Raw genomic sequence first — 27007 nt, forward strand, 5'->3', positions numbered from 1 at the left:
TTGCACTCTTAGAAATAATACCAAAAAAAAAATCAATTTATTTCCTGATAACAGAAATATATAATAAAATGCAAGAAATTAAAATATTTAAATGGTTTCTTTTAGAAATACAGAGATCCTGCTTCCTTTATCACCAAAATTTGTCAGTGTTTTTTTACCTTTAAGCAAATGCAAATATTTAATTCAACACTCCATTTATACAGTGTATGTATATGTGTGTAGACGTACATTTCAATATTGTCAATACACAACCAGGATGCAATATCTCCATGTTAAATTTCAGTAGAAAAATCACTTTCCATTCCTAGCTTTGTAGTCAGAAATAGCTGCTCGCCGCTGCTTTGGGGCACGGACTCATTTCCATAGTTTACTTCAACTAAATGTATACGAAAATCAGTCACTTGTTGGGAGAGGAAGGGGTTCCTTCTTCCAGTTCTACAACGCACACAAATGGTGGAGGATGCAGACAGCGGAGAGTAACAAACACCTAGGAATTTTGGTTATGCACCAATTCCGTTCCACTGCAAGCAAGCAGAATACAGTGATGGGTCCATGTTTTCACATTATTTTGATGGGTAGGGAGACAGGCATTGTTTTCCCATAAGACACTGAAGTTCATTCTCTAATACAGCCTTGTACATTATTTGCAGTCAAGGAAAGACAATAAAGCCCACGTTTACCACATTATACGATACTAGGTCCCCTGGCGTATCAGTTTCTCAGTAAATCAAGGCTTACTGGAGTCTTCCCATTGTTTTCTCTTTGCTTCAAGTCCCAGGCTTGACCTACCATGAACTCAAAGTAACCAAATCGGCATCAACGGCTGAAGAAACAACCACTTCCAGGAAGAGTTCCTTTGAGTTACACTAGCTTGGAAGAATAAATGGCCATATTAATCATACGGTTCCAAATCCTTGGAAATTAGTGGCTCAGTATCTTCAGTTGTACTTTGTGCGGATTGCGGGGCTGCAGCTGCCAGGCTGTGTATAGTCTCTTGCTGATGCTGCTTTGCCTTGTTATATAGCAGAACTCCAATTGTCACTAGAACAGTCCCAATGGCTGAGAGGCTTGTGATTTTGTTACCAAACACAATAATACTTAGCCAGATTGACAGCGCATGCTTCACAGTACTAGCAACACTGGAAAGGAATATAAAAATTAAGGCCAAAGAAAGCTTTCTCATATCCCACACACAACTATGCTTTAATGCAGTGGGACCTCTCTTTGTTTTGCTTGCTTTTTCAACACCAGCTCAGATTCCACTTTTCCTCCTGAAACTAATACCATAACCAAATTGCTCGTATATCAGCACTGGTATCTTTACTCTCATCTTAATTTTAAAGCTAGTACAAATAATTCACCTCAGGTTTTGTTTTCACTGCTTTTAAGTATACAGTACAGCGCTAGCAGATCATATCTAGCTAACACAGACATGTAGAAAATGCTAATAGAACACTCGCAACGTAACTATCATTTGCGAGTCTGCTGCTACTATTCCGGTAATATAGCATTATAACCTGAAAAGAATCAATATCTAAATCATACCAATAACATTATAATAAGTTGTTAAGAAATTTTGTATACACGTAAATAAGAACGTATGCTTTTACACCCTGTTACACAGAGAAGACTAACAACTTCAGAATAAGCACGTGTGCAACAGTGAATTGTCACAAGACTGTAGCAGGGGCACCTGAAAGTATAAACTAGCAGAAGCCTTAAGAGTTTAGGACCAGGATTACCCCACAGGCCCTAGGGCTATTCATACAAATGACCAATTACTGAATCGGAATTGCGTAACAGCCTAACAAAGCTGCCGGTAACTGACAATGTAGGTGGAGGCTGTCTTCAGAGAACACATATAATTCAACAAATACAGCTTGACGTGCTGGTGTCACGCTTCAGAAAAAAGGCATACAGAGCTGATTGCTCATATTCTGTATGCACTGAGACGTATACCTATGGTATTGCCTTCTCACTGAAGCAAATGGCAGCTTAAACATTGGATCTAGGGTTTTGGTGAATCTGTTCAGTCTCATTAACCTGCTTTAATGAATGGCTGTGAAACCTGAATACAATACCCCTCCTGTAAACGTGAGCACCTGTTCCGTAAGCTCAACAGCATGGGGTCAAATGCTGCTCTCCTCACACAGTGAGGGAGCAATCCACAAAGCTTTGGTGATCCAGATGTGAAAAGTTTTCTTCTTAATTTGATGCATTTATGCATTTGCATTATTTATTTCTTTGCACAATACCTTTACTGCCTAGATCTCAAGCAGAAATACCAAGCAAGAAAAAAAAAATAAAATCGTGTTCTTGACGTGAAAATACAGTTTTACCTGAAAGTCACCGGAGAAATTTTTCCCATCAAGGCATAGGCTGTAACACTCTGTAGGTGGAACAAGACTCCATCTATTAAGAGAAGTATGACAACATCCTGGTTGTAGCTGAAGCTCCTTCCACTTTTCCCAATCACAGGCACATCCTAAACAACAAAAAAAGAGGACTTTAAGAGTTCAGTTTATAAGCACATCTAAAAGTGATTTTCCACCCAACTCATTATTATTATAAGCAGATATAGTTTTACATTTAAACTTCAGCAAAACAAATCCTAAAACATACAGGACATTTAGATGCTTCAAATTTCCCCCCCCCAAAAATAGTGTATTAGAAAAACAGCTCTCATCTGACTGAACTTTCCAGTGTGTTCAGCCTGCCTGTGATATATATTCTTTTCTGAACACTGATGCATGGCAATGAAATGCCAGAATATGAAGGATACGTATTTAACCTGGTACATTATACTTACTTCAGCTCAATTTTGCTTTCAGGAGTTCATATTCCTGTATACTATGTGAATATCAGCAAAAAGTCAGCAAATATTTAAGATTTGGTTTTCAAGTCTTTATCTAAAACTTTAAATGCACTTTGACAAAAATATGATTTGATCTCAAAAATCCTGAAATAAACTCAGGCTTTCTGGGTCACTTGTCAACTCATGTCTATATTAAATTATTTCTTTGAAAATTTTCCCTTTTTTACCTCCCCCTAATCTCTTGCAAACATAAGAGGAAATGCATTTCAGGGTGATTTTAAAAAAAATGGGAAGAATGAAAAGTAAGAATTAAGATTAACCTTAGTTGCACATTCTGCTCACAAGTCAAAAAGCAAACATAAATCAGTGTTAGTGAACTCAAATTACCATGAAAAATATCCAAGCTGGAATAAGCATAACCACTGCAGCAGCACTTGTGTAGAACTGAAGCTCTGGGGCTCTACAAAGGAGAAAAAAAAAAAAGTGATTAAAATGATTAAAAGCTTCCTCTTTCTTACAGCTGAAGAAAGCTGCATCATTGTTGTATTTACAGATATCAAAAAGTAATAAAAGCCATCTACTGAGCTTTGGGGACAACAAATTCAGCAATCCCTTGCAAAGATAGTGTTTTGCTTTTTGTGTTGGCTGAGATAGACTGAAGATAAAAGACAAGTTTTCAAGACCAAAACTAGCATTTCATCATGTGGTAAAGGACATACATACCGCTATACAAATATATTTGTATATTTTACCACAAGATTTTACTCCTGGCTCACATTTCATAGTTAAAACATCAAGGGAGTTCTAAAGTTTGCTTCTGCATGCCTAATAACCTTAAGGGATGTTTTATGATTGCAGAATACGGACTTATTTCTGGATATGCTGAGAGTTTTAGCTGATTATGAGACTCCGACCTACCGCAGTGGGATATGAGCATAGAGGAGTTTTCTTTCCCTGATAAAATGATTTAGGTGAAAGCTATCTGTGAACAGTCTGAGACAAAAAAAACCCATCTTGGTGCAATATAATCATAAATATATTGTTTCCTTATGTAGCCCGAAGTCCGTCTATAATCAAACCTGAAATATTTTTAATACTTACGAAAATCTGTATTTATCTCCACTGAGTAGTTTTTTGGAAAAGACATTTTGCAAACTGGAAAAAAAAAAAACATACCACTATTTATCTGTATTTTAGTTATGACAAATAAATCAATCCATGAGAAAGACAGCTGTTTCCCTTAGATGGGTAGATATGTTTTCTACACATTTCACATTCTACACATTATGCAATCACAGAAAGGAGTTTGGTCTAACTCCTTTAGACTAACGGAGTTGTACTATTTTTTAATGTCATGAATGCTAGCAGGTATGATAGACAAATCTTATCTTCTGTTAAAAATACATTTTAAATACCAACATTTAAATGTAGTGTACAAAAACAACTACAGGCAACAATTTTCTTCAATCTACCAATAAGCAAAATTCCTTTCTTCCACAGATGCAACTATCGTTATGCCTTACCAGTCCATGATATTAGTAGATAAAGCTGCCGAGAAGCCTAGAATGTTGAAACTGATTTCAGTAGCTGTACATAGAGCTAGCCCACCCATAACAGGAATGAGAGAGAGATTAACCAGCAATCCTGCAAATGAAAAGAAAAATTTAAGTCTGAGTTTACTGTACTTCAAATTACATGTATCAGACAGTATAGGTTTTGAAAGTTTAATTTCCACCTTAACTTCCTTAGTTGAAAGAAAGAGCAACTTATTGGAATGGATTTTAAAGCACAGAGGTTCTAAAGTGAGATCTCAGACAATAGCAGGGTGCTCTTGAAAACAATATAGACATATACTCACTGACAAAAGTATCTCCCTTGGAGAAAGAAAGTGGACTGACGACTGTCTTGTTTCACCTTTTTCATCAAATGACAGAAGAAAATTATACTCTCCCTGTTTACTCTGTGACTGAATTACTCTTCTTCCTCTGGCTTATTTCAGCCTTTTGCCATTTTGCATGACAAAGCAATCTATACATGGCTTCTGGATTACTCCTTATAACTGGTAACAAGCAAAATCTGGGCAAGCAAATAGCATGCAATTGCAAGGGGAATCGCAAAGAAATTATACTGTAGACTGGAAGAAATTATATTGTGGTAAGCCAGTTGTTTGGTTTTTTGCCCCCTTTTTTTTTTTAATCACAGAGCAAACATAGTGAATAAAGTCAAGCATTTTAAATTCTGAGCAGCAAGCTGTCTTTATAAGAAGGAACATGCTGAACTTCAGTTATTTAAGGCTGCAATAATATTTTCTTGACAGAAAAATAACTTCAGAGCAATGATGCTCTGAAGCATTGTTGCAACGCAGCTGCATTAAAATAAATCCTTTTTAATTTGTAAATATACTCTACTTCTTGCATTCAGAGTGATTCTTCCAGCTGCATTTACTATATTTTGGTGGAATCTCCTCATCCATGGCCAACTAAGTGACAGTATTATACAAAACAAGAAAACCCCCCCCACATTTCAACACTGAAGTACTTACCAGTGTATTCTCCTAATATCATCCGAGACATGATAACAGTGAAAATAGGTGCAGAGCTTTTAACAGTTTCTGCAAATGAAACTGCCACATTTTTCAAGCTGACGAGACCCAAGACTACTGTTGCAAATCTGTAATAGAAGAACACATGAAATTAAGCAGAAAATAAAATAATCCTTTAAGAGCTACGCTTAGACATCTAGCATAAAAAAGAATTGCATTATAACTTCTCTAGGTTTCTAAATTTGAGCTGCAGTAACTAAGAATATGGACAGGCGCAGCTGGCAATCAAGTTATCACATCACAGTAACTCATCAGCTGCGCACCTTTACTCCACAGCACCTGCGGGGTGGAACACTTCAGGTCTATTTCTTTCCGCTTTGGCTTAAACATTATTATTTATTTAGCACAAATGAAGGCACCCTCAGGCAACTGTGCAGTTTCTATGGAGGTACACTGGATTTCCAGAAAACATCGAAGTTTACTTTTTAATGCACTCTAACCAAGCTTCAGATGACAGTGTTTTAAGCTAAAGTTTTCCATAGGCTCAGTTGAAAAAGTTAGTACAATTCTGCTGATAAACAGTAATCCACCAAGGAAAATTTATCATTTGCAGTTATCCATCTTTAGTGTAAATTAGGTACAGTACATATTTACCATACTTTAAACCACGAAATTAAACAACAGGCTGGCAGAGTTATTACGATAAAGCTATTCTAAATTCATTTGAATCCTGTCATCCTTTATCACTTTTGCAGTGTAGAGGAAACCAAACCATTTATTCTTATTCTTTCCTAGACCACAAACTGATACTATCCCAGCACACAGCAAATACTTATTTTTTAACAGACAAATGTTAGTAGCCTGTATCACTTTTGAGGCAAATTGCTGGAAAAGGTGAGGGAACAAAGCAACACTATAATAAATACTAGTACACTAAACAAACATCGTCCTCAAAAGAGAACAAGAAGTAAATGGAAAGAGAAGTATCTTCTGAAAGAAGCTAAATGTGACGGGAAGCCTAGCTAGCCAGAAAACTGACACCTAGAAAAAGGAACATAGCATTTAGCAGTAAGAACTAAAAATAAAATTATCCTGTGATTTTTTTGGGGGGAAAGGTGAATACTCCAAATGAACATTCCAATCAAGAACGAAAAGGAAGAGAGCCATGAAAATACAGCTTCCGTTCAGAAGGATGCCATGAAGCAACCAGATAGATCTCTAGGAAATAGTTAACCATTTACCTCATTAATCCAACAAACAGCATTATCATGATGAAATTGGGTGGATAAGAGATGCGTGTTTTGTGTTGATACAAGCAGCATGGAACAAACATTTTTATACAGCCAATGAAGGTGGTTGAAAGCATTTGAACAGCACCTAAAGAAAGATGAGAGGAAAAAAAAATAAAATCAGAAGATGATGGGAACATGAGGAATCAAGCAATATAAGAAAATTTCTTAAACAAACTTATGCGTAGTACTTTTAGCAGTCAAGAAACACGGCAATTACTGTCTAGATTTTATGAATTCTCATAAAAGCCCTTTACTTCTACATCTACCAGCAAGGCAGCAGAATAAAACAAAGGTGGCATACACCTATAAAATCCAGTTCACAGATTAAATGCCCTTTTTTTCCTCTTAAAAAAAAATAAAAGGAATAAGCAGCCCATTGGATAACAGAGGTCACACAAAGGCAACTTTTGCACTTGTACAAACAAGTTAATCTTAACAGCTCTGGAGACTATCAACAACTGACAATTTTATTTTTTTTAAAAACCCACAATACCCTCCAACACAGAAAACAAAAAATTTCATTTTTCTTTCTATCTCTTAGTTCTCAGACACCATCTTACAGCTCCCCTATGAGCAAAGTTTCATACCACCTTTCAGCAAGTGGAGAAAAGGACAGTGTCAGCAGCCCCTTTACAGGCTGAGATCACAACTCATGAGTTCCCAGCCCCAAATCTCCTAACTAGGTCTTTTTCACCTCAGTTGAACCATTTTGTCCCTCAGCTTTATATAGGAGGATCTGGTATCGTCAAATATCTTACTGGAATTGAAGTGTAAAAGAAAGGCAGGGTTACCTAGCATGCTGGGCTCTCCTTCCAGTAATGAAAGAATGTATTTGTTAAGAAAAAGAGTGCAAAAGCTGAAGAAAAACCACAAAGTGAGGTAGATGAGAGCATGAGAATTCCAGATGCCCAAGTCCGACTCAATGACCGTAGTCTCCGTGATAGTTATTTTCAGAACATTCTCCTCTGGTACACTATCACTCCTAGCAATCACAAATTTTTCACTCCTGTTAGCAAAGAGCGAACCCAAATGAAATAGTGATTTTCCCTTTGGCTTTTCTTCAAGGGGGGGAGGATTAGGTTCCTCCGGCGTCTGAGCACTTGTCACAGTCGACATGCTGACATTAAGAAGTTAATATTTGTCCTTAATACAAACCAACATTGACTTAGCACAGAACACCACTTCGACAGAACAAAAATATCATGTGATTAGTCTTTCGTCTCCCATGGCCTGAAAAAGTGTACGTGGTCCTCCAAATAACATCTCGCATAAAAATAAACTTCACATGCTTCTTCATGTGGTCGATTCCATTTTTTCTGCCTAAGAATGAAAAAAAAAAAAAAGAAAGAAGGAAAAATGCATGTAGGTCTGAACGTAATGAAATTTTAAATCCCTAACACAGCAAAGATACCACATTTCACCTGCAGTTTATGAAAGATAAATACTTCTGTAGCTTGTCTTTCAAACTGCATTTTGCACTCCTGACATCATCATACCAAGATTACGCACTAAAAACTTATCTAAGGGAGATATTTTTTTTTTATTCTAAAATAGCACGCACACACACAAAAGACTTCATGTGTTTTTAAGTTCTTTCTCTTCTGAAGCATGTCAACACAGTCTTTTCCATTGTAATTAACTCCTCTTCAAGATTCTACAGTTTCTTTGATCTCAGTCTAAGGTTTTTCTTATAACCACTCAACAGAAAAGTCTTCACAACCCACAAAATCTGGCCAGGAGCCTGTACCCTTAGTACTAATTAACCTGTTACCATCTCGAGTCAAAGTGAGCAATCAATAATCAAGGACTACAACTTCCAGTAATCATAGAGTTACCCTGATAACTACGAGGTCTAGGTGAACAAAGTACGAAAAATATGTCCAAGAGCTTCCCAAACAGACTTGTTCTTTATTTAATTACTTGTAAATAATGCAGCATTGCTTATTTTGCCACTGCAGTACTGTTACAGCTTGCAATTCAATATTAGTACTTGCAATAATTCTTAAAGTCTTTTTAAAAGGTCTGACAGAAAAAGGCATTAAATTGTTTGCACCTAGAGCTTTCTCCTGGTGCAAATTACATGAAATGTGGCAAGTTACAGTACAACACTACAGAGAATAACAAAAGTCTGTATTAAGAAAGAAAGAAATTGCACCTGAGCAGCTTATCTACAACATTAAAACACACTATCGGATTTATTGGTTTCTATTTTGCAGTCTGTGTTTTATGAGCAAAAAAAAAAATAGGATTAATCAGATGAGAACGAAATGACAGACAACGCCTCTTTTGCTCCTCAACGAACAAACAGGAGGGGAAATTAAATTTGAAATACTTTTCTCCAGAAGCACATTTGCTGGATAGACAAGATGGTGGACCTTATACAGTTTAAGAAGGAATTCTTGGGGGGGGAAGTTAATCACTGGACACCTTGGAAAAGCTGTCTGAAATGAGATCGTAATACTGCAGTGCATCAAACAATGGCAGCACAAGAAATAATCAATGGCAAGCAAAAATATAAGAGTTGTAACAAGAGCTACTGCACCTGCCCTGATTTTGTTAGCATGTGAATGGGTGTATAGGATACTCTCTTTTCTTCATGCTTATTTAATGCTCAATGTGGCATCTCAAAATAAATCATAAGCGGTACTAAAGAGTTAAATATATCCTGTCAGTTTCCACTCTACACTGACATTTTCCATTCCTCATGTTCTCTATTCCTGTTATTGCAGCCATGCACAGAAGGCACCCGTCCCTATCCCCGTATCTCTTCCCACTTTACCAGGAAATCACGCTAGCAGCACACCGGGGTACAAGACCCTCTGACACACTTGCGTTAAACCATATACTCGTGTTAACCCAATTTAAGACAAAACTAGCCAATTTGAAGGAAGATATGAATTCCTTAAGAGAATTTGTTAAGAAAGATGGATTCTTAACTCCTCCTCCTTTTTCAAATCTTAAAAAGAAATACCCCTCTACATTCAAAATGGTTAGTTATCACAACTTTGTCAACACTTTTTCCATTCATACTACTCAATTAAAAGCACAAGTAATTAAGCACAATGTAACTCCCACCCTCAGCAGCACTGCAGTGGTATCGCTGATCCCACACACGGCAGGAAGCAGAACAGCAAAGAAGAACAAAACTATTCCCCTAAATTACTGACCTGCTGTCTTAAATCAACGGGAAAGTCTTAAACGAGCTGAAACAGTTCTCCATCTGGAACTAATTCAGTCTTCCTCCCTTAAGACCAACCAGCAGCTGATGTTTACCAATAGATGAAAACGTGGCAGTGGTTGATAGACTGTTTCTCTTGGATTACACGCAAACACTCTATCTTCCAGCTCACAAGAACAAACCGCGTGCAGTGCATTTTACACTCTTCCTTGTATCTTCTCCAACTTTTAACTCCGTTAGCAATAAAAATGTTGTATTAAAGGTGGAAAAGATACGGAGTATAAGCTTTGAGAATCTCACACAAATTCTGACTTACAAGTAGCAGCTAATTACCCATTCAACAACTTCCCAATTTCTTAGGCTTTAAGACAACATATTCATAAGACTAACTGCATTCAAACTCCTTTTCCCTTTTCCCTCAGAGCAGTTCAAAATTTAGTCAGGAATACATTCATTTCAAACTTAAAGCAGGAGCGGAGAAAAACCTTTTTTCAGAAGACTTTTAAGAGTGAAGAATATAAATGAAGACATTATCTGCTTGTGCTTTTAAGCATCTAGTTTTAATTTTTAAAAAAATATTACTCTCCCCTCAGTTTTTAACAGAATAGTCACACTGGGTTCGATTACTAAATTGTTTACGCTATTTTCTATTGCATGCAAGTGGCCTCCATGGGAAAAAACATCATCTTGCTGCCAGGCAGCCTGCACAAATATACAGAAATTACAACTACCCATACTGTGCTTTTGTGGAAATGGTGTCACAGCTTAACGAACATTTTGAATTAGCACCAGCTCACAGCTTCTGAAATAAATAGCACCCCCTTCGCTCACTCCAACTACAACAAATGTCTTTGTGGACACGTGATAGATCAAACCAGGGAAACTGCTCCCCCCTGAAATTTAAGGCTGCAGGTAAAAGGTCGCTTTTAATCCACACCAGGACTAGCACACATCATCTACTCTTAATCCATACACGTCATCTACACTTAATTCACATCAGTACAGTTTAAGCCTCGTCACTGTAACAGCAGTATGTCTACATGGATTGTTTTCTACAGGTCTCAGAAGAAAAGAAACACCAAGTTTTGCAAAAAGTAAAATGCAGAAGCAACACAAGTTAACAAAAACACCCCCCCCACATCTTTGCCTTAGTTCTTCCAAAAAAAGTTTTCCAAAGAAACTACAACATTCCACACTGAAGTCAAGTGAATAAAAGAGAGACAAAACCAAGAAACTGACCTCATGTAAAGCGTTACAGCAGTATTATTTTCTAACACAATTTAAAAGCAAGCAAAATCAGTTTTCCTTCCCTGGTGAAGGGGAGGCCTGCATCACAAACCCCTTCCTCCAAAACTGCAGAGGTGTGAGGGGTGAAGCAGCTGGTGAAAAATCCAGTTGCAAGCGCTCAGCAATGTTGTAGCAGGGCCCTGACACATTCCCCACACCCGGCCTTCACTGAGGTTTTCGGCAAGAAAGCTACAGATTAGATAAGGGCAGCCAGCTGAGCTGTCTTCACCCAACACTAACACCACCTACTCATCTTCTTTAGAAGTAAGCACAAAGTAAGAAAATTAAGAGTTCTTTCAGAGCCATATTTGATAAAAAAACCCAAAAGGCAAGAGATAAAACTCAGATATTAAATTGTCAATGAGATTATCACTGACGTGCGTCAAAAATCCTCATAATAGGATTAAACCTCCTTTTAAAAAAAGACTTAAACTTTCTTTTCATGAGAAATTGCAGTTCTAACCATAATTTTTAAGAAATTGTCAAAAACAAAGCAAGCAACAATATAGCCAGAGTTCAATATAACCAGAGTCTTTCCTTAGAATTGAAAGGCTAAAATTATTTAAAGATAACACATATAACAAGAGAGAAAGCAGTCGCGTGAAAGAGGAAATATAGTGTCTTTTAAAAATTACATATACTGTACCAAGACACGATTTATCTTAAAAATAAAGTATAGCATTTCTAGCACTACAGATTCTGTGGTTTTTAACCATCTGTTGCAACCCTGGTTATGCACAGAATCCTTTGCGATTCTTCCACAGAGCATACTAAGTATTTTTTATGATTGAAATACATTCATTGGCAAGCATCTATCAGGTACTCCAACAAATTTAATATAAAATTCTTCTGTGATGCAGCTCACCTCAAAACTGGTACCTTTTGGTCAGAAGGTCTCATCATTTCTTAAACAGCTAAGCAGATTCTGGCAATCACCACTACGTGTATGACACCAACAGTTTGTTATTGCATTCGTTTGTCTAAGACTGGAAGCGCTCTAGACTTTGGAAGGACCACCATCTAACAGCGAAGACAAAAAGCCACTCCCATGGTTTTTCTCATCACCTGTTAGTACCTATATATAAAGACAAATACTTTCTTTTGACAATATCCACAAAGAACCCTCAAAAAAAAAAAATCAGCTTTACACCTTGCACAAAAAAATAAAAGCTCAAAAACGTTGCAAGTGTTAGAAAAACTAAGGTTAATCTGGTAGTGAAAAAAACAGAGGGTTGGTGTGCGTCTCTCTTAATCTACTGTTATGCAACACAGGTCACCCAAACATCGCTTCCAACACAAGGAACGCACAGGATTCAGTATCCCAACTAAGCTCTAAATACCGACGCTGTTTCACTAAACGATGAGAGCGTCCAAGATGTTTATAAACACAGACCGTGAACACAATCGCAAAACTATTAACATCTCCCGTACAGAGAAGATGCTAAAAGGCTGAAACAGCTTAGTGCTTTCTCGCACCTCACCTGTTTTTCTCGTCACCCCCTCCTGCAGCCCTCCCTGCCGGCCCTCGGAACCGGCCCCCCGCCGGCCAGCCCCGCGCCTCCCCGTCCGCCCCGCAGCGCCCGGGAGCCGACTGAGCCCCGCACACGGGGGAGGCGGCCGCAGCCGCCTTCCCCATCGAGATCCAGAGACCTTCAAGGGAGCAGTGCCCTACCGCGTCCTTCTTCACCCGGCTGTCCGGCTCAGGGACCCCTCAGGGAGCCCCGCCGGTGCAGCCGGGCGCGGGAGGAAGCGCAGCCATCTCCCTCCTCGGGGCGCGCCGCGGCCGAGCGCTCAGCGCTCTCCTCTGCCGATTCTCCCTCCCGACCGCCGGTCAGCGCATCCCGGGGGCTGCCCGCTGCCAAAGCCCAAGGCGCTCCCGTGGCTACCGGCCAAAGCGGGCTTCGGCTTCCCGGGCTGCGGCCCTCGGGTCTCCCCCCCGCGGCGGAGCGGAGCGGAGCAGCCGGCCGGGGCCGCCCCCGCTCACCGGCCCCGCCGCGCCGCCGCCTCGGGCGGGGGAGGCGGGACCAGGCCGCGCACCGCCCCCGCGGGCCGAGCGGGAGGCGCCGCCGCCGCCCGGGGTGGCTGCGGGGGCTTGGACGGGCAGGGCGCCTTCCCTCCGCCCCCGGGACCTCCCTCTGCTCGGGCGGGCAACCAGCGGCGCCGCCCGCCTCTGTCGCGGCGTCCGGCAGGGCCCCTCCGCCTGAGGAGAAGAGCGGCCACTGGGCAGCGCGGGCAGGGCAAGGGGAGCCCCCGAGCCGGGGCGGGAGGCCGCAAACACGGGGCGGCGGGCGGGAGGAAGCGCCGCGGCCCCGCCGCCCTCCGGCGGCGCTTCCCGCCCGCGACGGGGAAGTGACGTCCCGGGCTGCCCCGGAAATGCGGGCGCTGCCCGGAAGCCGCCGGCGGCCGCTGCAGCCATGTAGGTACCGTTACCGGAGGGGGACGGCGGCGGAGCGGCCATGGAGGGCGCCGAGGACAGGTAGCGGCGGGGAGCGGCGGCGCCGCGCGCCATCGCGGCGGGAGGGCGGGGAGGGGGGGAGGCGGGCGAAACCAAGCGCTGAGCGGGAGCCGCTCTCCGCCCTCCCCCGCCTCCTTACCTGCGGGGGCGTGGGGAGGGGAGGGGCCCGCCCCCCCCCCCCGCCACGGCGTGGTACGGCCCACCCGGGGGGCAGGAAGTCGTCACTGCCGGCGCCGGTGACGCTTTCCCCTTTCTCTCCCCCTGCAGCGGCGCCGCAGGCCCCCCCCTGCCGAACCTGGCCCCCCGGCACCGGCAGCTCATCCCCACGCCCTGCGGGCCCGTGAGTACACCGCCCCGGAGAGGGCCTCGCTTCCCCCGGCCGCGGGGCTGCCGGTGCCGCAGCGCGGCCCTCCCCCGCTCCCTTGCTTCCCAAGAGTTGGGTTTTGCCGAAATAAAACCGTGCGTTCAAAGAGCGGACATGTAATTCATCAAAACCCCCCGCGTGTACCCAAATTACGAGTAACCTTACCGGGTCCGTGTCGAAAGCGGGGCGATCCCGAGCGGTGCGGCGGCCCAGCCGGCCTCCCGGCGCCCCTCCAGCCGCCAGCGTCGCGCCCATCTTGGCTAGCGTGGCGCAGTCCGCCTGCCTCCCTGGTTGCGGCTGCCTGGGACGAACGGAAAGAAAACCCATCTCTTACGCGTCGCGCAAATCCTTCGCACGTTGCTTGGAAGCGTGAACCTTTCTTTACAATTTTCTAAATCTAAAAATCTCGATACGGGGTCCTGGGAGAAAGTTACTTGCTGAAGATCGCTACGTTTTGATAGGCGTGTATGTGGGCACCGGCAGCCTCGATTTCAGGAGATGAAATTGTAACACCGTGGGCCTTGTGAAGCACTGAGAAAAGGCAGGCTGCAGGTACAAACCAGAAAAATCTAGACCGAGATTAATTACAAAATAAAGTCAGAGTTCTCCCTTCCTAAGCAGTTTTGGAGTTTCAATTCAATTGTAAAGAGTTTCTCTTCCTTTTCCCAAGGAAAAGCCTGCACTTGTGTCATTTAGCCAGCTTGCTTTAATGCGTTTCTTAGGAACGGCAACTATCTTCTACTGCCTTGTGTTTAAAACTTTTCTTCCCTTACAGATAAAACCTTGTTCAGAGCTGTCATTTCCTGTGAAGATCTACTTCTGCGTCACTATTTTGTCTCTACTAAGTGTCATAGGGCTAACCATAGAGACACTCGTTCAACAAACTGAGGAAGATTTCACCATTTCTCTTATTCAGTTAGTTGGAGTTGGTAAGAAGCATACCATTTGTATTTTAAAACAAATATGTTTTTTCCCAAAGCAGTAATTCAGCAGCAACTGAAGTTTCTTATTTCACTCCATTTGGCCTGATAGGTCACACATAGAATCTTCTGCGAGTTGAGCACTAACAAGCTAGATGCTTTTGCCGTTATTGCTTTTTCCAGTAGTATTTTAAGGAAAGGATCAATAATAGATACGGTGTCATCCAGAATACACTCATGTGTGAATAGTGTGAAAGAGCATTCAGATTTTAGGAAGTTTTGCTATAATTGGCTTTCTTATGGTGTTTCGTTAGGCAGATGTGGCAGTGATTTTGCTTTCAGACAGCTGTCACTATGTAAGATACACTGAACGTTCCGCTATGCCAGGAAGAGCTTACCGTTTCCCATTTTAATGTCTGTGCCGTAACATGCTGGGGAATTCAGAGGCGTCCACGCTCCAAGGCTGTCATAGAACGTACATCTCCTGACACGAGCTGTGCTTATACCCGAGTTGTACTTGGTTTCAAGGCACCATCTCACATTGCGAGAAACCAAACATACACAGTTTGATCTGAAACAAGAAAATGTTAAGTCATTTCTCTGTGTTAAGTTCCTGCAAAGGATGTTGCTTCACCTGAAGTATTTTAATAAAAGAAAATAAGGACCTCATTTCTTTTAAAGCTCTCTTTTTTTTTTTTCTCTAATAATTTTTGTCCCACTGGAAGCAAAATCCAAACTTCCTTGGATATTTCCAATTAGAGCTTCAATAGAAACTTATGTTCGTATTCCTGTGTCCATTTGTATTAAATAGAAATGAAACTTAACATGAAAATAAATACAACTGTAAGTATTTTGGGAAGTCCTCTTCAGTGGCTTTAGCAGGTTTTGGCTGTTGGCTCACTGGCCAAAACAGCGTAGAAAAGAATAGACTGTGTGGGTGTAACACCTCGTGTACGAGAGGGACACGCTAATCATAAGCAGTCATTGCTTTCCAGCTTTCATGCTTTCACCCGGAGGGAACAAAGACAATAGATTTGTTCCAGATTCTATAATTAGACACAGACAAACAATACCTTTATTCCAAAACTCTGGTTTGATTAGCAGCTTTTTCACACAAGACTCAGCATACCAACAAAAATTGCAATGTTAGAACAGACCACTGGTGCCTCCGATCTGTCACACTCTTTTTGTTAGCAACCACTGTTTTGTGCTTCAGAGAAAAATGAAGAACCTTCATAATAAACCAGATGAATCACAGGATGTTATAAATGGGGAAGCTGAAAGCAAGCTTGCTCATCTATTTTTTCCCCCTCCTACCTTCTGTTGATACTAATTAGTATTATATGCCGCAACACACACACGGGAAGAAGTGCACGCCTCTCACAAACCTCTGGTTTAAATCAGGAAAAATAGTGTGTTTTTAACGTATTACTTCAGATTTCAAAGTTTTAATGTAAACAAAAGTTGTTTCAACATATTAGTAAAGATAACATCATTCAAGGAACACGTTAAAACCATTACTGGCTTACCTTGAGATTTTAAGATGTGTAAGCTAACCTACATAAACAAGCCCAAACCATATGTTTTCCATAGGGTAGACAAAGACTGACAGAACTGATAATCGTTCTTTAAAGAAAAATAGATGCCTGGGCTGTAACAATCTCTCGGATTTACCACTAGAGATACTTACTTTAAAGAGGGTTTGGGATTTAATTTGTTGAAAATTGTTCACTTACCAGAGGGTGTCCTTTATTTCAGAAATGCGATAACATATGCTATCTCTGCAGAAATCTTAATGCTCGGAAAAAAGTTTGTTTTCAAATTATTTGTACAGACGACTTCTGATTTAGCAGCAGAATTTGCAAAACAAGGAAACGCTGTCTTAAATCTTTTAGGTCTTCCTGAGGTCATAAGCATGGAAAAAAACTGCATGATTCACTTTGTAATTTGCCAGTCATTTTCAGTTTTCTCGATCGCCGTTAATATAAGTGAGAAGGAAGTTTGTTCACGAGAAGGTTTGTTTAGAGAGACTGAAGTTACTGTATTACTTTGAAAGCTTCTACAACGCTTTGTCCCCATGTCCCGACCTAACAAAAGTAGATTATTTGATGTGCGGAATCCAGGAAGTAGCCCTCTGGAAAAAGAAATCTGTTGGTACTTTGTCCATGGTAAGAATTAACTAGTGTTTGCAGGAGCATCCTATATAAGAACAAAGCACTGATTCCTGTTTTTATGAAAGGAAAGCCTTTTCCTTATTCAAGCATTGTCAAAACAGATGTGTAGAGTTCAACAGTGACAGCTAGCTGTGGTGGTAAGAATGGTGGGGTTTGATGTATTTTACAGAAACATAACTCAGAACTTTCCAGAACCAGCTCTTTTCTGGACTACAGTTTGCGGGATGGGGTGTCTCAAAATTTCCACAACAAAAATAAACTGTTGGGAATCCAGCCTAAGTTCGCTTCACCACACAAGCCATTTGTAGTGGTCAGAACCACACAAACAATACTGTAGGGGTAGGTGTAAGAGTAGTAAATTCCTCGTTACTCACTTGAATTACTCTCACTGGGAAGATTATGTAATTTCAGTTCTTCAGTAAAAACGGTGTTGCTTCATTTAATTCAAACACACTATGCAACGTAGTGTTCAATATAGTATTAACAGAACAACATACCACAGCTGTCGGTTAATTTCGATAGCTAATACGTTGCCATTTTCAAAGTGTTACTTCACAAGTAATTTAAAAATCTAACAAATTATTTCATTTCTTGTATGCTAAACACAGGAGAATGCACATTTTAAGTATCTGATTCAGGCTCCTTGGTAAGAATAAAGATATGCTCTTGACTGAGGAGCCTAAGTTACAGGGTCTTGATACTTCCATTTTGTCACCTGGATCAAGCATATTGAAAAATTGCACTACGTGCAATCTGCGTTCACCTGGTAACTGACCTTTCCTTCTCCTTCCCAGTGTTCTGTGTATACTATGTGACTAGAGGAATCCTGCAGGAGAATCGCCAGGAGCTCATCGTCTTTGTTCTTTCCATCTTGCTAGTGATGTTTCGTTCCATTGTCAACTTCACAGTTCTCTCTGCTGAGCAAAAGCCGAAACTCCTGGTTAGTCTCCTGGCTTTAACTTTGCTTTTCTCCACATCTTGGATTTGAAAATCTTAGAAAGGCAAGATATCTGTGATAAGGGCAGTGATAACAGAGAAAAATCAGGCTGAATTATTCCTACCATTGAATAACAAAATGTGCACCTCCACAATTGCAAATCTGTTTCTCTGAGCTATTCTATGGGTTTCTTTATGGCAGTATCTGAAAGTAACATAAATATCAAAGTATTTTACTCACGTAGGATTACCACAGAAGATATCCTTCACTTCGCCTACTCTGCCTCAGATTTCCAGCTATAAAACGTGGCCTAAAGTCACATAAGTCTAGCCTACGAACAGAACTGGAATCTCAAGTCTATACGCACATAGCCGTTAGCCCCACTGCTCCATAAATGCGGCAGTGTGTTTTAATTTAAGAGCGTTATGGTAACCTGCTGCAAGGAAACAAAAAGATACCATGTGCTAGGGGAGGTACTGCCATTCCGGATTATCTTGTTTGCATTTCTAACAATAAAATGTCATAGGAGGATTATATTCTATGCAATACTAAGATTTGTAGTTAAACTTCCGTTTGCCGTGCTTCTCAGAAGTCCCTCCCTTTTGTGGCTGCACATTCATCACGAACATGAGAAGGAGGTTCCTTGCTGTAAAGTCATCCAAAAATTATTCTTTGATAGAAGAGATGGCAACCAAGCTAGGAAGACGCAGCAAAGCAGAATTTGCCTATTCAATTTACATATCAATTGTACATTTAGTTAAACATACTTATTTCCAGCAAACTGGGTTGTTAGGGTCAGTAAGGAACAGGCATCAGAGAGATGCAGATTACTTTAAGGTATGCATCCCAGTCATCAGTTTATATATTAAACATGAACCTCGAAGTCAAGGCTGGTGTAGAAGAGGCACTATTGAGGACTCATTTTTACTGCTATAAAAGTAACTTGGATTACTGTAACTCCTACTTCCTAAGCAAAATTTCTGAGTCAGAATAAGGCATACTAGCATAAATATTCTCATATCAATGTAATTATGAAGGATGTTTTGCCACTTCAGCCATCTTTAAAGCAGCAGACATTTAGTGTGAATGCCAGCAAAGTTGTGGATACAACCCAGACAAAACCAATGTTTTCTGAAATCTAGTAAGTACAGCATTCAGAATAACCCACTGGACTCAGTGGGGAAGATTCTTACCAGTTGGTTTATGCCACACAGGAGGCTTAGAGCCAGCCTCTGTCAAAGGAAGCTACTGCTTCAAACTATGATAAAACCTCCAGCAAAACCTTGCTGAAATTTGTCACCATATTACAGGGAGCGCAACGGTTCTGGTTCTCTTAACAGCTGTAAAACTACTACATTGAGGGTAATGTAAACCAAAATAGCCAATGTGAGTTTGCAGTTATTACCAAGTGGTTGCACAAATGCCAAAAATCACGGCCTGATCTTTGCCACTTAACAGTGTGGCAAACTGTCGTCTTTAATTGTTGTCTATTTAAAATGCTATTAATAGGCAGCCTGGTTCTCCTTACTCCTTTACTCTTTTATTACCAGTTAGAAGATTTAAAGACTCTCCCTGTTTTGGCATGGCCAGTCACATCCTTATTTCTTTTTCCCATCAGGCCCGCTTCATTCTGATCCTTTTGGTTGGCTCCTTTGATGTGATCTGTGCCATCATCCTCATTCAGAGTCAAAGCATGATGGCCTTTCGAGTGGGTGGTGCTCTAGAAAGCCTACAGTCACAATACTTCATGCTGAACCTCTGTTTTTCCATGTTGACCTTTGATCTTCAGGCGCAGGTATAGAACTCTCTCCCCTGGGTTCCCTTTTTTCCTTCCTGTTGAGAATATCTTAGAATGAGACTTGCTGAGCTGAAATGTTAACTTCCTAGAGCAATCCTGCCTGTGTCTTACCGTTTAGATAAGATTAGCTTAATAATGGTCATCTCTCCAGGTGTTTGCTATAGGGAAGCTTAGTTAAAATCCATAAAAATGAATCAGCATGTATTTTATCACTGTCCTGCCCAAAGGGAAAACTGAATCTTATTTTTGGGAAGTATGTCCATAAAAACAATTGCATTCAGAAACTCCAACGCAACATGGCCTCCTAAAGTGAGAAAGATTAACATTGCACAACATCTCAGCCTACAGTCTCTTGCTTTCCAGCCATCCTAGCTGTCTCCTACATTTGAGAAAATGTTACTGGGATGGGAGAGGGGGGCCTGACCTAGCAGGGCAATCAGGGTGAGATAGCAACCTGCAGTCACAGGCAAGTGAAGGGAACCCAAGATCTGTTTAGAAAGAGTTTGTACTTCTGTACACTACCCTTCATTCCTACTTCACTACTGAATTACCCTGTATTACCTTACGCTTTATCTGGAGCACATCTTACTGCCTTCCCTGTTCTTTGTTGCTGCTAATGCAGTATACAGGGAAGTATGTCTGTCCTTGTGTCCCATTTTATACTGTCTGTCAGGTTTTGAGGAAAAATTTTAGCCTTTAGACCTGTGCCCAACTTACTGTTGCTGGGAGTTTGTGTCAAATATTTTTTGGTGGGCCGTATGGTCTCAAACTAATAATTTTACCAAATCTTTGCCTCTTCTCTTTCAGCTCTGCTTGTGTATTCTGCTGATAAGCCTGCATGAGATCACTCTTCTACATAACATCATCTCAGCAACAGGGGCTCTTTGGGCCTGCCTGAAGGTGACCATTAGCATCATCGCAGTAAGTCTTAAGCTAACAGCAACACTAGCAAGAATAGTCAACTTCTGAGACTACAAGATCTCACCCTGAGCAATTATCACAGGCTGGAAACTCACAGCCATCTCATTCTCTCTAATACTGCTAAGTGGAAGGGAGCCAGAATGGATCCCAGCAGAAAACAAGAGCACCACCAATAATGAAGTCAGGTTTCTTATAAATCTGTCTCTCAACTGAACATACGGGAAGAAACAACGTCACGCTACCATTATTCCTTTCTGAGGGACATTGTTTCATTCTGTCCTTGATCACCTACTTTAATGAAACCTGTAGGATCACAGTATGTTCAATATTTCTACCTCTCTGACAAGGTTAGGTGAAACTACCAACAGTCCTCCAAATTACTATGAAGATGGATCTACAGACACAGTGAGAGTGTATAGGCCTTATGTCCTTAGGAAACAACACCAGAAAGATGAGTGGTCCTTTACTGGGGCAGCTTCTTTAAAGGTGCGTGACAGTTTTCAGGTTATCGTAAGGATTTGTGAACTTGCAATGCAGTTTTTCATGTCAGTCAGACTGAACTTGCTCTGAAATTTTGAGAGCTGTTCCAAGAATGATTGCAGAATCAGGGCCAAAGTACATCAGACATGCGAGTCTTTTATTACCAGGAAGGACTTCAGGGAGTTTGGGGTTTGTTGTTTTTCCAGACTCCTTGGGTGTTTGCTTTAGCCATTCAGATAAATTCCTGACAGCTGAAATACAGCTTTCAAGTGTTTTGATTGCTTTCCTTGCTAAAAATGGAGCTAGCACTAAGCACTGTGTTTTTAAAATACTTCACTAACTTTAGGTGAATGGTTGCACAGAATCATCTTTCTTTCTCCTGGACTTTGGAGTGTTGTGGCCACTAACAGCTATCCATCAGGGAAAGAGGGAGACAGGACTAACTGCGACTGTGATGCTTAGGAATGCAGATAGGGATATTATAGCTTGGTTTCCTCCTAGGAGCTCCTTACAAACCTTTGTGAGTCACTGGATCTTTGCTTTCAGTTAAATTGTATCAGGTGTGGAAAGAAGGGAGCAATTAGAACTGTGTCTGCTTTCCTGCTAGGATTAAAAGTGTAAACCTTGCAGCTACTTTTCCTCCACCATCAGAAACAAAGTTGATCTGACCAGTTGCCCTTCACAAATGACGATTTCTTTGCTCCCCCTTGATTTGCCTTTCAGCATTAAAAGAGGCACTGTTTCTTTTAAGGAAAGAAAGAGGCGCTTCAGTCAGATGGTCTCATGTCTTAACATACTTGATATTCCTTATGCTTTCATCAATAGCAAACGTGTTTCTTAGTAGTTCAACTAGTTATAGTAAACGTCCTAGGGATAAGTACATATTCTTGCCCTTTGCTCAAAACTGTCTACGGTAGAACTACTTGAAAGCTACTTTTTACCCAGTCTAGATACATTACTGACTACTGGAAGAAGTTAACGGCTTCTTGTCTACTAAGAAATAGCAAATGTAAAATCAATAAAAAAATTTAGTGCTGTAGTTCAGTAACTGGCAGCACTGCAGGGCAACAGCAACTTAGAAAAGGTGGATACATTTCATGAGAGCCTGGTAGCTTTGCATCCAAGGTAAAAGTGATTCTGTCTTAGGCTAGAGCATGGAGACAGTTTGACAGAGGGGTCGCAATAGGAATTCCCTTTCCTTACCCTGTTCAGACAAGTTTTTCAAAATCAGCTTCTGGCAGATGATGCAGCAGTAGAGAAACACGTATCATTGTCTTGTCTGGTGCTCTCAGAAACTGCACCTGCAGTGAGGTCGTTATGTAAGAAAGGTATGGAGACATACATAATCCAGGAGAAAACATAAGCATAATAGAAGGGAAAACTTGGAAATAAATACACAGTCCCTTCTGGTAACCACAGTACCTGAAAGCACAGCTAAACCTCATGCTCCCTTATTGCTGGGTTGATACACATGCCATTTCACAAGGGGATTATTCATTATTTTTCTTCTATTTATATACATGCTCTCCCATTTACTTAGTGGATTTATTTTTCCTATCTCCATTATATATTTTCTCTCTTTTCTCCTGTTAATTACTAATTCTCTCTTTCCCCCTCCTCTTGTTCCTCAGCTTTTGTTTTCCTTTCCCTTTTGGTCTTATCCTAAGAGGAGCGTGATACAGTACCACAGAAAACAGAGACAACAGTAGAGGTGGCAGAGAACAGACAAACTCCCTTAGCGGAGGGACAATTCCCTTAATGCTTTTGTAGAGGTTCATATATTGACCGTTGCAGAAGGGTCAGTATTGGTTTTGGGGGGAATCTGAGGTTGATCAGATGCATCAAATCTTATCATAGCATTGGCGCAGTCACTGCTTCCATTCCCAGTGACTCGGCTGTTTTTCTTTTGTTTGTGCAGACCTGCCCTTCCAGTTCAGGACTGCTGAAAGTTGCTACCTGCTGGAAAGCAGTCCGTTGTTTCTTCTTTCCCAAGTCCCAAGGTTAATTGTGAAACAAAGTTTTTCTGACAGTTAAATCCTCTTGCTCCTCCCACATTTTAGTTCTCAGTGACTTTAATTCTCTGTAATAGAAACAAATGTGGAGAAGAAAGTGAAGACTTTCAGTCTATTAGCTATGAAAACATTAATTTGTTAGAGAAAAATCTGAGCATATCCAAAGAAAAAGTACATCGGCTTAGATGCAACTGTTCTGAGTCAGCTGCTTCTCCATTTAAGCGAGCTGGGAGTTGTAAGTATTAGAAGGCAGAGCTCAAGAGGATGCTGAGATGGCTCAAATCACACACAGCTGTCAGGATGTGCCCATAAAACAACCAGTTCTGATTTCACCATCATCACTCCTGGCCCAGCTGAGTGTAAAACAGAGACCATATTTCCTGCTAAAAAAGACATAGATAGAGAAGGCAAGTGGAGAGCAAAGTTACAGCTGAGAACTCAGCTAGACCAATGCTTGAAATACTATTGAAAAATCAACTATATATAGCCTTTATAGAGTACATAGCAACGAGTTATAAAGCTGTATATATCTCATCTTATTTTACAGATTTTAAAAGAACTGAAACCTCTAGTGTGGATTTTTCTGAGTCAGAACATACCTGAAGTAGCTTATCTCATCTACCTGCTTTACACGGTAATTCATCAAACTCGGTTGCTTGATAAGGGGGAGCAAGGCTGGAGGCCTCCTCTTCATTACTGGATCCTTGGGCCCAAAACATGATGCCTCATTCCTGAGCATACCCCTTCGTTGCAGCTCCTGTTAGAATCAGTGAGAGGAGCAGGCACGTCCTCCCCCTTCAGGATCAACATTTGAAGACAGGAACCATGTCAAATTGCTGTTCAACTGGTTAGTTAGAGGCCCTAGAAGTCTCTGCAACTGGCAAAGTGTCCAGAATGATGAGGGAAAGATGCAACAAAATCTTCCAGTACAAGATACACAGCTCCTCAAAAATGCCTCCCCTCCTTCACTTCATCCAAGTCCTTGGGGTTCTATTGATTAAAGTATGCAGTCAAATCAGGCTCTTCCAGTTATCTGCTGGCAAAGCACAGAAGGACCACACACTGTCTTTGGTGGCTATATTTTGCTTGTATTGCAGTTAGGAAGAAAAGTACAGGTGGTGGCTTCTGACATAAGAGTAACATAACAGCTTGAAAATAGCTAGGTCTCCTTGCATTTTTGCATGGCAACAATGAGCACGCAAGAGCACCCAGCAAATGAGGGCATAGACACACAATGCAACACTCCTCTGTGCTAGAGAGAGCTGTAATATAGTCACTTCTCCAAACCGATTCTTTTTAGCATCTTTTGACTACCTGAAAAGGCAAAATAAAAGAAAAAAAGAAAGAAAAAGTAAACTGCACTTACCATTAATTACTTCAGCTCTGAAAAAGCTGCTAGATTGACTCTATATAGCAGCTGCTTAACAACCCTCTGCAGTATAAACAGGAAAACTGATAGAACATAATAGACAAACTCACTGCACCGAAATTGGCCAGGCCATCCATTACCTGCCTTGATTTGGGATACACACCACTGGGTTTGTTAACACATCAAAGAAGTCAGAACTGTGCTTTTTTTAATCTCATCCTGATAACCACTAAGCCTGCTGGGGCAGTGACTCAAACCTGCAGGAAGCGGGAAAAGAGTACTGCGAGATCCGTGGTATCTTTCCTGCAGTACTGGATTTTTGCAGAGGTCTCTCGTCTTGGTATTAACATGCCTGATCATACTTTGTTCATGGGAGCAGCAATCCTTCTTCAATGCAGTAGATAGCTGCAGGATATAAATATTGTTGCTTTTAATTAAAAGTTGCCGTTTTCTCTGTGTCCGAACCCTCAAAAAAGCATAGGTTAGGCAATTACTAATGTCATAAGCACAGTAATCAGGCTAGCCATGAATGAAAATGGGATCACGAAGCCATCCCCAGACATGCATGACAGGAACAGTACAATGACAACCAGGGAACATACCTTCATTCTATATTTTACAGTGGAAAGAGACTGAGATGTAAGATGAAGCCTGGTTTCGTTATCTCCAGCTTAACTGTTTTTTCAATCCGAGCACAATACTGTTTTCATATGCCTTTAATGACACAGAGATCAGAAGGTGTAATGCATTTACCTAGAGTCAGTGTGCAGCCAGGGAATCACGTAATCAGGAAAGTAAGACAGTTTAAAAGGGACCAGGTTTTTCCCCCCTCAATTACTATCTAGTGACTTCTTTCAGTGATTTAGTGGTCGATTGCATTTTATGGCTTCAGGGTTTTATGGCGCTAGGTGTTGATTGTTGTATGTCTCCATTTTCCTGCAGGTGATAAGGGAGTGGGGCAAAGGGAATTCTTACACTCTGGAAGCTGCTTTCATTACCGGCTCTTGCATTTCTGTTGCAATAAAATCTGTTTTGTTTTGGGCACTGATTCATGTCTACCGCAGCTTTGGGCAGGGGCTGAGAGAAAGAAGTAAGTACTTGAAAAAGTTAACTTAACTATGAAGGCTGTAGCCTATTGTATGACAGTCACAACTAAGTAGAGAGCTTGTCGAGCCAGGAAAATAGTTAGGGATAGTCACAATAAAAGGCAGATCCCTAATGACATCAAGCACTACTGCAGCCTCAGAATTCACTGGCCTGACAAAGCTCAGAAGCTTGGATGGAAATATGTGATCTCTCTCTGAAGTAAACTGACATTAGTCAAAGCTGCTTCCAACCTATGCAAGAATTGCTGCTATGCAGAAAAACAGCCCCGTGTGGAAAAACCTCCTCTATACAAGATACATGTAATTTTTCTTCTTTGTCATGCTGTATAACTGCCTTACGATAACCAAGACAGACAGAATAAAGAGACCTAGAGAGCCACTAATCTTAAACTACCAAACCTCCTTTTCCATGAAGGACATAAATGCTGCTCGGCATTGGTGTTGACTGATCTTCCTTTCTTTCCACAGTGTTTTCTTCCTATGGAAGGATCGACTCCTGAGCATCCCCCTTGTGCTCTGTCTGCAGCTCTTACAGAGTGAAATCCTCGCTGGGGAAGTTCTGATCAAGTACTTGCATTCAGGAGGTCAGATAATGGGTCCATTTCACAGAGGTAGGGGAAGTTGCTCAGAAAAATGTCTATACGTTTCTTGGTTTGTATTGTGCTAGGGAACTATAGCAGTGCAGCTGGTAACTTAGTTTAAAAACCAAAATGCGCTCGGGAATTAATCTCAATTCAATGAGTTTTGCTGACAGGATAACGCATCTTTCACTCCTCATTTTCCTGATGTTGCTTTGTAACTGCAGGAGGTTCACAACATGCATGTGAGAAGAGAATGTTGTTAATATAAATGCTGTTTTTCTGGATATACACAAACATAATGAAAATAATTTGCACACCCGTCTTTTATTACTGAGTCTAGAAGCGGACTGCCTACCGTCATGTCTCAACTCAGATCTGTTGCTAAAAAGAAGTCAAGCCCCAAAGTTGTTTTGACGACAGCTGTTTTCCCTGATCTCCACTACAGCTGTGGGATGGCTTAACCCCAACAGAAGCACTAGGGCTCTTGTTCCTCCGCTGACTTCAGAATATTTAATTATTTTTTTTTTAAATCCCAGCTGCACATGAAAACTACGCAATGTAATCTCATGCCTTCCTATAGTGTATCTAACCAATGTGCCATTTCATACACAAGGATGACTGTTAAAATAAGCCTTTAATATTGTAATTTAAAAGTTTGGTATTTTATTGATTGGAACCTTTAGCTACTGGCTGTCTTTTTTTTAAATAAAGCATAAACACAGTTTGCGCATGGATCATTATTTCTCGTATCAGCAACACGAGTTCAATAGGAAGCC

At 41.1% G+C, this 27007-nt stretch overlaps 2 protein-coding genes across 19 annotated transcripts; one reads left to right on the top strand and one right to left on the bottom strand.

Moving 5' to 3' along the window:
* Positions 1 to 8: 8 nt before the first annotated feature.
* On the bottom strand, positions 9 to 17933 carry SLC35E2B (solute carrier family 35 member E2B). 11 transcript variants are annotated; one of them, XM_087755211.1, is made up of 13 exons: positions 16590 to 16754; positions 15927 to 16084; positions 15252 to 15424; positions 14099 to 14234; positions 11980 to 12189; positions 7441 to 7969; positions 6599 to 6734; positions 5358 to 5485; positions 4339 to 4459; positions 3917 to 3970; positions 3203 to 3275; positions 2340 to 2485; positions 9 to 1139 (listed from the first exon to the last, which is right to left on the bottom strand). In XM_087755211.1, exons 6-13 carry the CDS (start codon positions 7763 to 7765, stop codon positions 893 to 895), a joined length of 1230 nt encoding a protein of 409 aa, XP_087611337.1. In that variant the 5' UTR covers positions 7766 to 7969; positions 11980 to 12189; positions 14099 to 14234; positions 15252 to 15424; positions 15927 to 16084; positions 16590 to 16754; the 3' UTR covers positions 9 to 892. The 11 variants fall into 11 exon arrangements, with proteins under 11 accessions (XP_087611337.1, XP_087611336.1, XP_087611335.1 ...); XM_087755210.1 differs by lacking the exons at positions 15927 to 16084; positions 16590 to 16754 and adding an exon at positions 17803 to 17933; XM_087755209.1 differs by lacking the exon at positions 15927 to 16084.
* LOC104009051 (uncharacterized) lies at positions 13141 to 26953 on the top strand. Of its 8 annotated transcripts, none has more exons than XR_015704265.1 (10): positions 13158 to 13590; positions 13837 to 13909; positions 14709 to 14862; positions 17822 to 17967; positions 19583 to 19759; positions 20570 to 20683; positions 23723 to 23809; positions 25487 to 25634; positions 26119 to 26261; positions 26456 to 26953. XR_015704265.1 is itself a non-coding variant. In XM_087755219.1 (9 exons), exons 1-9 carry the CDS (start codon positions 13571 to 13573, stop codon positions 26148 to 26150), a joined length of 930 nt encoding a protein of 309 aa, XP_087611345.1. In that variant the 5' UTR covers positions 13144 to 13570; the 3' UTR covers positions 26151 to 26953. The 8 variants fall into 8 exon arrangements, 4 of the variants coding, with proteins under 4 accessions (XP_087611347.1, XP_087611345.1, XP_087611346.1 ...); XR_015704266.1 differs by having other exon boundaries at positions 26572 to 26953; XM_087755219.1 differs by having other exon boundaries at positions 13144 to 13590; positions 20570 to 20662; positions 26119 to 26953.
* The last annotated feature ends 54 nt before the right edge of the window (positions 26954 to 27007 follow it).

The sequence above is a fragment of the Nipponia nippon genome, unplaced genomic scaffold (assembly GCF_047370975.1).
Source record: "Nipponia nippon isolate SJK-2023a ecotype South Korea unplaced genomic scaffold, ASM4737097v1 scaffold_19, whole genome shotgun sequence".
NCBI lineage: Eukaryota > Metazoa > Chordata > Aves > Pelecaniformes > Threskiornithidae > Nipponia > Nipponia nippon.